The sequence below is a fragment of the Rutidosis leptorrhynchoides genome, chromosome 11, assembly GCF_046630445.1.
Source record: "Rutidosis leptorrhynchoides isolate AG116_Rl617_1_P2 chromosome 11, CSIRO_AGI_Rlap_v1, whole genome shotgun sequence".
Taxonomy (NCBI): domain Eukaryota; kingdom Viridiplantae; phylum Streptophyta; class Magnoliopsida; order Asterales; family Asteraceae; genus Rutidosis; species Rutidosis leptorrhynchoides.
The window spans coordinates 135,235,495-135,247,797 of NC_092343.1; the positions used below are offsets into that span (position 1 = coordinate 135,235,495).

Below are 12,303 nucleotides of genomic sequence, written 5' to 3' on the forward strand. Positions count from 1 at the left end.
CAACCATAATCATTATTAATTATTAGGTTAATTAATTTGAAGATAGGTTCGACAGACTCCAATGAGTTGTCACTCAATTAGACAATACCCCCCATCTATTAATAGTCAATAGTTCAATTTCCACAAGTGTCGGTCTTTTGCCCAAACCTTAATTATGGTCCAAAGTTCAATAACCCCTTCTTAATATTTTAGCCCAACATCACGATTACTTCGGCTCAAATAAGCATAATAATAACTTAGTTACGATACATTAATGTAAAAAGGTTGAACATAACTTACAATGATTAAAAATAGCGTAGCGTTACACGGACAGAATTTCGACTTACACACTCAAACGATCTCTATCATAAATCTTATTATTATCATAATTTAAAATTAAAATTAAGATTATTGTTATATCTTATTAAGTTAACATTATGATAGAGATATAGAATATAGATATTGATAATAGATAGATGGATCGATATATAGATTTAGGATAGAAAAATGTATATTTCAATTGATCGTTACATAGCCTTTTATAGGCGAAATTAGAAATTGAATTTTCATTTACGACCCCTGAACTATGCTCAATTAACAACTTTTTATTATTTAATATTATTCTTATTATGAATTATTTAAATATTATATTTTATTCTTGTGCATAGTTGACTCGTAATTTTTACACCGTTGCGTCGAGCGTTGAGAGTTGGTTCATGTCCTGGTTCCGGATTTTCGAACGTCCTTGCGTACTATTTTATATCGTGTACTTTGCGTTTTGTAACTTGTACTCTTGTCATTTTTAGACGTTCTTCATCAATAATTTGAACCTTTTTAATTGTATCTTGTACTTTTGAGCTTTTTGGACCTTTTTGTCTTCAATTTGTCAAATCTGCCTTTTGTCTTCGCACTTATTTAATATAAACGAATATCACTTGAAAATGGAACAATTGCAACTAAAATCTTGTCTTTCTTGGGGGATAATGCTATGAAATATATGTTCCTTTTTAGCCTTATCACGGATGTATGCAACTTTCTTATTAATGAATAGAAGTTACTGTTGTTTAATATTTGTACGGTGTTCTATTTACGCTACCGTATGATGATTTCGTGGTATCTTTATCTAGTTTGCGTTACTTGATTAACATCTATTGTGTTGATCCTATGTTGGTTACCATATGTCTAATATTATGGGTTATTGAATGCTGGATTTTGACTTAAGTCGAAACTTTTGTTCAGAAGAACAATGGCAAATGGAAGAGTCCCAAGGGAAACGCCCACAAACGGCACAGATTGAGGAGATGATTGTTGCGCGAGTAGCCGCAGCTATGGCGGATGCCAATCCCCAAGCTCCACTGGCTAACCAGAACATCCAGAACGGGTGCACCTATAAGGAATTTCAGAGATGTAAGCCCCAAAATTTCAGGGGTACTGAAGGGCCAGTTGGTTATTAGAGGGTGAGGTAGAAGTGTTATCAGATACAACATTGTTTGCTTTGAAATCTCATTAAAGCCAGAATTATTGGGTTTTTTAAAGTTGGGTGGGAAGCCAATAATCTTATAACACCTGTCTATAGTGTGACCAATTTTATTACACTTGAAGCATCGTAGGTTAGGGATGGGTCCTCTTTGATTATTGTGTCTTGTAAAACTGTTTTCCCCCCATTATTAGAAAAATTGGGTTTATTGGTTTGAGCAACAAAAGCAGAGTGTTGAACTTTAGCATTGTTATTTCTAGAGGAAGAACCTCTGTGAGATTCTTCTCTACAAATAATAGCAAATGCAGCTTTAACATCAGGGAAGGGGTCAATCATCAGAATATTACTTCTAGTGTGCATATAAGTGTCATCAAGCCACATAAGAAACTGCATACATCTCATTAATTTATCATGTTTTTTAAAACCAGCAGCAACATCACAAGTACAGGTAACAAGATTAAGCATGTCATCATATTGTTTCCATAAAGTATTTAATTTATGAAAGTATTCAGAGACACTAGAACCATTTTGCTTAATAGTGTTAATTTTAGCATGCAGATTAAACATGTTAGACCCATCAACCTTGTCATAGATTTCTTTTAGTACAACAGAGGCAATGGAAGAAAAAATTTGACCACAATATAACTCCTCAGATAAATACCCAAGTATCCATGACAAGACAACGGAGTTACACCTATCCCATTAGGAAGAAAGCACATCATTAGTAATATTCTTAACACAGGTTCCATCTACAAACCCTAATTTATTTTTAGTTGAAAGTGCAAGAAGAATGGACCTACTCCATATTTGATAGTTTTCCGTCCCCATAAGTTTAACAGATATTAAAGGTGTACCAGTTGTGTCACTGGCATGCAAATACAAGGGGTCACCAAAATCAAGTTTATTTATCAGAGTAATAGCAAAATCGGCAGTTTCATCACCCATGGCAAAAGACAAATAAAGATAAAGCACACAGAGCAAGCAATAAACACAAGCAGAAGAAACAAACATGCAAACATGCAGTAATAATATCAGCAATACAGAGTAATAAATCATGAGTAAATAACGAAAACAACCACAATTGGCAACAAGACAACACCCTGCACAGTTAGAAGAACAAACAGGATATATATATATGAAAAAAAACAATTCGACACAGACATAATAGAGTTATTTAGTCTAGAAGGAGTCCCTTCTAGACAACTCCGATAGGTGCAGGAGACAAGTATATTGTAGTGACCCGAACTTTTCCATGTTTATATATATTAATTGAGATTGATATTTACATGATTAAATGTTTCCAACATGTTAAGCAATCAAACTTGTTAAGACTTGATTAATTGAAATATGTTTCATATAGACAATTGACCACCCAAGTTGATCGGTGATTCACGAACGTTAAAACTTGTAAAAACTATATGATGACATATATATGGATATGTATATATAGTTAACATGATACTATGATAAGAAAACATATCATAAAGTATATTAACAATGAACTACATATGTAAAAACAAGACTACTAACTTAATGATTTTTAAACGAGACATATATGTAACGATTATCGTTGTAAAGACATTTAATGTATATATATCATATTAAGAGATATTCATACATGATAATATCATGATAATATAATAATTTAAAATCTCATTTGATATTATAAACATTGGGTTAACAACATTTAACAAGATCGTTAACCTAAAGGTTTCAAAACAACACTTACATGTAACGACTAACGATGACTTAACGACTCAGTTAAAATGTATATACATGTAGTGTTTTAATATGTATTTATACACTTTTGAAAGACTTCAATACACTTATCAAAATACTTCTACTTAACAAAAATGCTTACAATTACATCCTCGTTCAGTTTCATCAACAATTCTACTCGTATGCACCCGTATTCGTACTCGTACAATACACAGCTTTTAGATGTATGTACTATTGGTATATACACTCCAATGATCAGCTCTTAGCAGCCCATGTGAGTCACCTAACACATGTGGGAACCATCATTTGGAAACTAGCATGAAATATCTCATAAAATTACAAAAATATGAGTAATCATTCATGACTTATTTACATGAAAACAAAATTACATATCCTTTATATCTAATCCATACACCAACGACCAAAAACACCTACAAACACTTTCATTCTTCAATTTTATTCATCTAATTGATCTCTCTCAAGTTCTATCTTCAAGTTCTAAGTGTTCTTCATAAATTCCAAAAGTTCTAGTTTCATAAAATCAAGAATACTTTCAAGTTTGCTAGCTCACTTCCAATCTTGTAAGGTGATCATCCAACCTCAAGAAATCTTTGTTTCTTACAGTAGGTTATCATTCTAATACAAGGTAATAATCATATTCAAACTTTGGTTCAATTTCTATAACTATAACAATCTTATTTCAAGTGATGATCTTACTTGAACTTGTTTTCGTGTCATGATTCTGCTTCAAGAACTTCGAGCCATCCAAGGATCCATTGAAGCTAGATCCATTTTTCTCTTTTCCAGTAGGTTTATCCAAGGAAATTAAGGTAGTAATGATGTTCATAACATCATTCGATTCATACATATAAAGCTATCTTATTCGAAGGTTTAAACTTGTAATCACTAGAACATAGTTTAGTTAATTCTAAACTTGTTCGCAAACAAAAGTTAATCCTTCTAACTTGACTTTTAAAATCAACTAAACACATGTTCTATATCTATATGATATGCTAACTTAATGACTTAAAACCTGGAAACACGAAAAACACCGTAAAACCGGATTTACGCCGTCGTAGTAACACCGCGGGCTGTTTTGGGTTAGTTAATTAAAAACTATGATAAACTTTGATTTAAAAGTTGTTATTCTGAGAAAATGATTTTTATTATGAACATGAAACTATATCCAAAAATTATGGTTAAACTCAAAGTGGAAGTATGTTTTCTAAAATGGTCATCTAGACGTCGTTCTTTCGACTGAAATGACTACCTTTACAAAAACGACTTGTAACTTATTTTTCCGACTATAAACCTATTCTTTTTCTGTTTAGATTCATAAAATAGAGTTCAATATGAAACCATAGCAATTTGATTCACTCAAAACGGATTTAAAATGAAGAAGTTATGGGTAAAACAAGATTGGATAATTTTTCTCATTTTAGCTACGTGAAAATTGGTAACAAATCTATTCCAACCATAACTTAATCAACTTGTATTGTATATTATGTAATCTTGAGATACCATAGACACGTATACAATGTTTCGACCTATCATGTCGACACATCTATATATATTTCGGAACAACCATAGACACTCTATATGTGAATGTTGGAGTTAGCTATACAGGGTTGAGGTTGATTCCAAAATATATATAGTTTGAGTTGTGATCAATACTGAGATACGTATACACTGGGTCGTGGATTGATTCAAGATAATATTTATCGATTTATTTCTGTACATCTAACTGTGGACAACTAGTTGTAGATTACTAACGAGGACAGCTGACTTAATAAACTTAAAACATCAAAATATATTAAAAGTGTTGTAAATATATTTTGAACATACTTTGATATATATATATATATTGTTATAGGTTCGTGAATCAACCAGTGGCCAAGTCTTACTTCCCGACGAAGTAAAAATCTGTGAAAGTGAGTTATAGTCCCACTTTTAAAATCTAATATTTTTGGGATGAGAATACATGCAGGTTTTATAAATGATTTACAAAATAGACACAAGTACGTGAAACTACATTCTATGGTTGAATTATCGAAATCGAATATGCCCCTTTTTATTAAGTCTGGTAATCTAAGAATTAGGGAACAGACACCCTAATTGACGCGAATCCTGAAGATAGATCTATTGGGCCTAACAAACCCCATCCAAAGTACCGGATGCTTTAGTACTTCGAAATTTATATCATATCCGAAGGGTGTCCAGGAATGATGGGGATATTCTTATATATGCATCTTGTTAATGTCGGTTACCAGGTGTTCACCATATGAATGATTTTTATCTCTATGTATGGGATGTGTATTGAAATATGAAATCTTGTGGTCTATTGTTACGATTTGATATATATAGGTTAAACCTATAACTCACCAACATTTTTGTTGACGTTTAAAGCATGTTTATTCTCAGGTGAATATTAAGAGCTTCCGCTGTTGCATACTAAAATAAGGACAAGATTTGGAGTCCATGTTTGTATGATATTGTGTAAAAACTGCATTCAAGAAACTGATTTCGATGTAACATATTTGTATTGTAAACCATTATGTAATGGTCGTGTGTAAACAGGATATTTTAGATTATCATTATTTGATAATCTACGTAAAGCTTTTTAAACCTTTATTTATGAAATAAAGGTTATGGTTTGTTTTAAAAATGAATGCAGTCTTTGAAAAACGTCTCATATAGAGGTCAAAACCTCGCAACGAAATCAATTAATATGGAACGTTTTTAATCAATAAGAACGGGACATTTCAGTTGGTATCCGAGCGTTGGTCTTAGAGAACCAGAATTTTTCATTAGTGTGTCTTATCGAGTTTGTTAGGATGCATTAGTGAGTCTGGACTTCGACCGTGTTTACTTGAAAAATGATTGCTTAACAAATTTTGTTGGAAACTATATATTTTTAACATGTGAATATTATGTGATATATTAATCTCTTAACGCGTTTGATATTATGTGATAGATGTCTACCTCTAGAACAAGTCCCATTGACTCACCTAATAATAATGAAGAGTCAAATGTAAATTGGAATGATTCGTGGACTGATTCACAAGTTCCCGAGGAGGAACCGGAAGAAGAGTCGGAACCGGAAGAAGAATCGGAACCGGAAGAAGAAACGGAACCGGATGAAGAAATAGAACCGGTGGGGGAAATAATAAAACGGTTAAGTAAAAGAAAATCCTCAACCAACCGACCAAGGTTAATTATGGTCAATGGTGTTTCCGCCAAGGAAGCAAAATATTGGGAGGATTACCAATTCTCCGATGAATCGGATTTCGACGAGAATTCCGATGATGTTATAGAAATTACCCCAACTGAATTTAAAAAGGCAAAAGAAAATAATAAGGGAAAGGGCATAAAAATAGAGAAATCTAATTCCAACCCCGATGAACTTTATATGTATCGTCAACGCCTGAAGTCCTTAAGTTGTAACAATGACCCGGGAACCTCTAAACCACCAGGTTTTTCTAAACCAATGTGGACAACGACGGCTCGTATTAGGGGAACATCATATATCCCTAGAAACTTGGCAAAACGAACCAAAACCGAAGAAGAAGAAACGAGCGAGTCAGAATAAGATAGTTGTATTCGTATGGTGTAATATATGTAATATAGTGTTCGTATGCTTTATGATATATGTAAAAATTGCTTGTATTAATAAGTATTTTTTTTATGAATCTAACTCTTGTCTATTTTACAGTTTAAAAACACAAAATGGATAGACAACCCAATATTTTAAGAGACCTACCCGGAGACATGATTGATGAAATCTTGTCTAGAGTCGGCCATAATTCCTCGGCACAACTATTTAAGGCGAGATCAGTTTGTAAGACATTCGAAGAACGTTCCAAGAATGTCTTGGTTTATAAGAGACTTTCGTTTGAAAGATGGGGGATATCACATTGGGAAACCCATAAGTTACGATGTGTTTACTTTGACGCATATATTGTGGGGAACCCAAATGCTATTTTACGCAACGGGTTAAGAAATTATTTTGACTCAATATATCCGAATATTGGACTTCGTGATTTAGAAAAAGCGGCTAACATGCAACATAAAGAAGCATGTTATGCTTACGGATTAGTAATGTTCGCCTCTCACCAAAGTGAGAACAAGAATATCGGGCTACAACTATTAAACAAAACGTTTCCACAAGTGACGGAGTCGGTAATTGGGGTAAGAAATGAGGTTTTTAGATTATTACGGGACTGTTGAACATTACGTAACCCTCGTCCCTTTGACGACGTTACAACACGTTGTCTTATCAACGGCCATAACGGTTATGTTGCACAAGACCAAGGATGGGAAGTAGTCCTAGTAAAACCAGAATGCATGACTTGTTTCTGGACGTATGAATTACGTGTCTTTATTGCCTTTGCTGAACGACTTGTGTACTAGCTAGAATTATCTTCACAACTATCTTGTATCAAAGTTATTGTGTGCTATATTTCATACTTTATGTAAAATAAGCGGTATTGTAAGTTTGTAAAATATTGTATAAAAGTTTGAACGCGAAATATTATTATAATCAGTTTTTCATATAGAATTGTAGTAGTTGAATTGTATATTAGCTACTAAGTATGAACTTAACGGGTAGGTACTACCCGAATTTAAACTTATAAAACGCTAATATGAAGAAAAAGCTTTTATAAATGAGTTCATATTATGCTACGAAATACTATTAACTACTCTTAATATTCTGTATGATTAACTTGTTCCATTTGACTATTTTGAAGGAAATGGCACCGACTACTCGACACACCGTGAATATGAATGAAGAGGAATTCCGTACTTTTCTAGCTTCAAACATAGCCGCAGTACAGGCTGCGCTACATACCAACAATAACCTTGGATCTAGCAGTACAGGAAATCGTGTAGGATGCACCTACAAAGAATTCACTGCCTGCAAACCTTTGGAATTTGATGGAACCGAAGGACCGATCGGATTGAAACGGTGGACCGAGAAGGTCGAATCGGTGTTTGCCATAAGTAAGTGTACTGAAGAGGACAAAGTGAAGTATGCTACGCATACCTTCACAGGTTCTGCGTTAACATGGTGGAATACCTATCTAGAGCAGGTGGGACAAGACGATGCGTACGCACTACCGTGGTCAGCATTCAAGCACTTGATGAACGAGAAGTACCGTCCCAGAACCGAGGTCAATAAGCTCAAGACAGAACTTAGAGGGTTACGAACCCAAGGATTTGATATTACCACGTATGAAAGACGATTCACAGAATTGTGCCTATTGTGTCCGGGAGCGTTCGAAGATGAGGAAGAGAAGATCGACGCGTTTGTGAAAGGATTACCGGAAAGAATCCAAGAAGATATAAGTTCACACGAGCCCGCCTCCATACAACAGGCATGTAGAATGGCTCACAAACTAGTGAACCAGATTGAAGAAAGAATTAAAGAACAGACTGCTGAAGAGGCCAATGTGAAGCAAGTCAAAAGAAAGTGGGAGGAAAACGGTGATAAGAATCACCAATACAACAACAACAGCAATTACAACAATAATCGCAACAATTATCCCAACAATCGCAACATCAATCGCAACTACAACAAACGGCCCAACAACAACAACAACAACAACAACAACAACAACAACAGCAACTACAACAATCATCCCAACAACAATAATAACCGCAACAACAACAACAATCAGAAGCAGCTATGCCAAAGGTGTGAAAAGAATCACTCGGGGTTCTGCACCAAATTTTGCAACAAGTGTAAAAGAAATGGTCATAGCGCGGCGAAGTGTGAGGTCTACGGACCAGGGGTTAATAGAACGAAAGGAACAAATGGTGTCGGAACGAGTAATGGCGGAGCAAGTAGTGTCGGAGCAAGTTATGCCAATGTAGTTTGTTATAAATGTGGAAAACCGGGCCACATTATTAGAAATTGCCCGAACCAGGAGAACACGAATGGACAAGGCCGCGGAAGAGTTTTCAATATTAATGCGGCAGAGGCACAAGAAGACCCGGAGCTTGTTACGGGTACGTTTCTTATTGATAATAAATCTGCTTACGTTTTATTTGATTCTGGTGCGGATAGAAGCTATATGAGTAGAGATTTTTGTGCTAAATTAAGTTGTCCATTGACGCCTTTGGATAGTAAATTTTTACTCGAATTAGCAAATGGTAAATTAATTTCAGCAGATAATATATGTCGGAATCGAGAAATTAAACTGGTTAGCGAAACATTTAAGATTGATTTGATACCAGTAGAGTTAGGGAGTTTTGATGTGATAATCGGTATGGACTGGTTGAAAGAAGTGAAAGCAGAGATCGTTTGTTACAAAAATGCAATTCGCATTATACGAGAAAAAGGAAAACCCTTAATGGTGTACGGAGAAAAGGGCAACACGAAGCTACATCTTATTAGTAATTTGAAGGCATAAAAACTAATAAGAAAAGGTTGCTATGCTGTTCTAGCACACGTCGAGAAAGTACAAACTGAAGAAAAGAGCATCAATGATGTTCCCATTGCAAAAGAATTTCCCGATGTATTTCCGAAAGAATTACCGGGATTACCCCCACATCGATCCGTTGAATTTCAAATAGATCTTGTACCAGGAGCTGCACCAATAGCTCGTGCTCCTTACAGACTCGCACCCAGCGAGATGAAAGAACTGCAAAGCCAATTACAAGAACTTTTAGAGCATGGTTTCATTCGACCAAGCACATCACCGTGGGGAGCTCCTGTTTTGTTTGTCAAGAAGAAAGATGGTACATTCAGGTTGTGTATCGACTACCGAGAGTTGAACAAACTTACCATCAAGAACCGCTACCCACTACCGAGAATCGACGACTTATTTGATCAACTACAAGGCTCGTCTGTTTATTCAAAGATTGACTTACGTTCCGGGTATCATCAAATGCGGGTGAAAGAAGATGATATTCCAAAGACTGCTTTCAGAACACGTTACGGTCATTACGAGTTTATGGTCATGCCGTTTGGTTTAACTAATGCACCAGCTGTGTTCATGGACCTTATGAACCGAGTGTGTGGACCATACCTTGACAAGTTTGTCATTGTTTTCATTGATGACATACTTATTTACTCAAAGAATGACCAAGAACATGGTGAACATTTGAGAAAGGTGTTAGAAGTATTGAGGAAAGAAGAATTGTACGCTAAGTTTTCAAAGTGTGCATTTTGGTTGGAAGAAGTTCAATTCCTCGGTCACATAGTGAACAAAGAAGGTATTAAGGTGGATCCGGCAAAGATAGAAACTGTTGAAAAGTGGGAAACCCCGAAAACTCCGAAACACATACGCCAGTTTTTAGGACTAGCTGGTTACTACAGAAGGTTCATCCAAGACTTTTCCAGAATAGCAAAACCCTTGACTGCATTAACGCATAAAGGGAAGAAATTTGAATGGAATGATGAACAAGAGAAAGCGTTTCAGTTATTGAAGAAAAAGCTAACTACGGCACCTATATTGTCATTGCCTGAAGGGAATGATGATTTTGTGATTTATTGTGACGCATCAAAGCAAGGTCTCGGTTGTGTATTAATGCAACGAACGAAGGTGATTGCTTATGCGTCTAGACAATTGAAGATTCACGAACAAAATTATACAACGCATGATTTGGAATTAGGCGCGGTTGTTTTTGCATTAAAGACTTGGAGGCACTACTTATATGGGGTCAAAAGTATTATATATACCGACCACAAAAGTCTTCAACACATATTTAATCAGAAACAACTGAATATGAGGCAGCGTAGGTGGATTGAATTATTGAATGATTACGACTTTGAGATTCGTTACCACCCGGGGAAGGAAAATGTGGTAGCCGATGCCTTGAGCAGGAAGGACAGAGAACCCATTCGAGTAAAATCTATGAATATAATGATTCATAATAACATTACTACTCAAATAAAGGAGGCGCAACAAGGAGTTTTAAAAGAGGGAAATTTAAAGGATGAAATACCCAAAGGATCGGAGAAGCATCTTAATATTCGGGAAGACGGAACCCGGTATAGGGCTGAAAGGATTTGGGTACCAAAATTTGGAGATATGAGAGAAATGGTACTTAGAGAAGCTCATAAAACCAGATACTCAATACATCCTGGAACGGGGAAGATGTACAAGGATCTCAAGAAACATTTTTGGTGGCCGGGTATGAAAGCCGATGTTGCTAAATACGTAGGAGAATGTTTGACGTGTTCTAAGGTCAAAGCTGAGCATCAGAAACCATCAGGTCTACTTCAACAACCTGAAATTCCGGAATGGAAATGGGAAAACATTACCATGGATTTCATCACTAAATTGCCAAGGACTGCAAGTGGTTTTGATACTATTTGGGTAATAGTTGATCGTCTCACCAAATCAGCACACTTCTTGCCAATAAGAGAAGATGACAAGATGGAGAAGTTAGCACGACTGTATTTGAAGGAAGTCATCTCCAGACATGGAATACCAATCTCTATTATCTCTGATAGGGATGGCAGATTTATTTCAAGATTCTGGCAGACATTACAGCAAGCATTAGGAACTCGTCTAGACATGAGTACTGCCTATCATCCACAAACTGATGGGCAGAGCGAAAGGACGATACAAACGCTTGAAGACATGCTACGAGCATGTGTTATTGATTTCGGAAACAGTTGGGATCGACATCTACCGTTAGCAGAATTTTCCTACAACAACAGCTACCATTCAAGCATTGAGATGGCGCCGTTTGAAGCACTTTATGGTAGAAAGTGCAGGTCTCCGATTTGTTGGAGTGAAGTGGGGGATAGACAGATTACGGGTCCGGAGATTATACAAGAAACTACCGAGAAGATCATCCAAATTCAACAACGGTTGAAAACCGCCCAAAGTCGACAAAAGAGCTACGCTGACATTAAAAGAAAAGATATAGAATTTGAAATTGGAGAGATGGTCATGCTTAAAGTTGCACCTTGGAAAGGCGTTGTTCGATTTGGTAAACGAGGGAAATTAAATCCAAGGTATATTGGACCATTCAAGATTATTGATCGTATCGGACCAGTAGCTTACCGACTAGAGTTACCTCAACAACTCGCGGCTGTACATAACACTTTCCACGTCTCGAATTTAAAGAAATGTTTTGCTAAAGAAGATCTCACTATTCCGTTAGATGAAATC

The 12,303-nt window shown here is 35.7% G+C and overlaps 1 protein-coding gene across 1 annotated transcript; it reads right to left on the bottom strand.

Annotated features, from left to right (window-relative positions):
- Positions 1 to 1,549: 1,549 nt before the first annotated feature.
- On the bottom strand, positions 1,550 to 2,401 carry LOC139874969 (uncharacterized). Its single transcript, XM_071862356.1, has 2 exons — positions 2,253 to 2,401; positions 1,550 to 2,150 (listed from the first exon to the last, which is right to left on the bottom strand). The coding sequence occupies exons 1-2, from the start codon at positions 2,399 to 2,401 to the stop codon at positions 1,550 to 1,552; spliced, it is 750 nt and encodes a 249-aa protein (XP_071718457.1).
- Between the last annotated feature and the right edge of the window lie 9,902 nt (positions 2,402 to 12,303).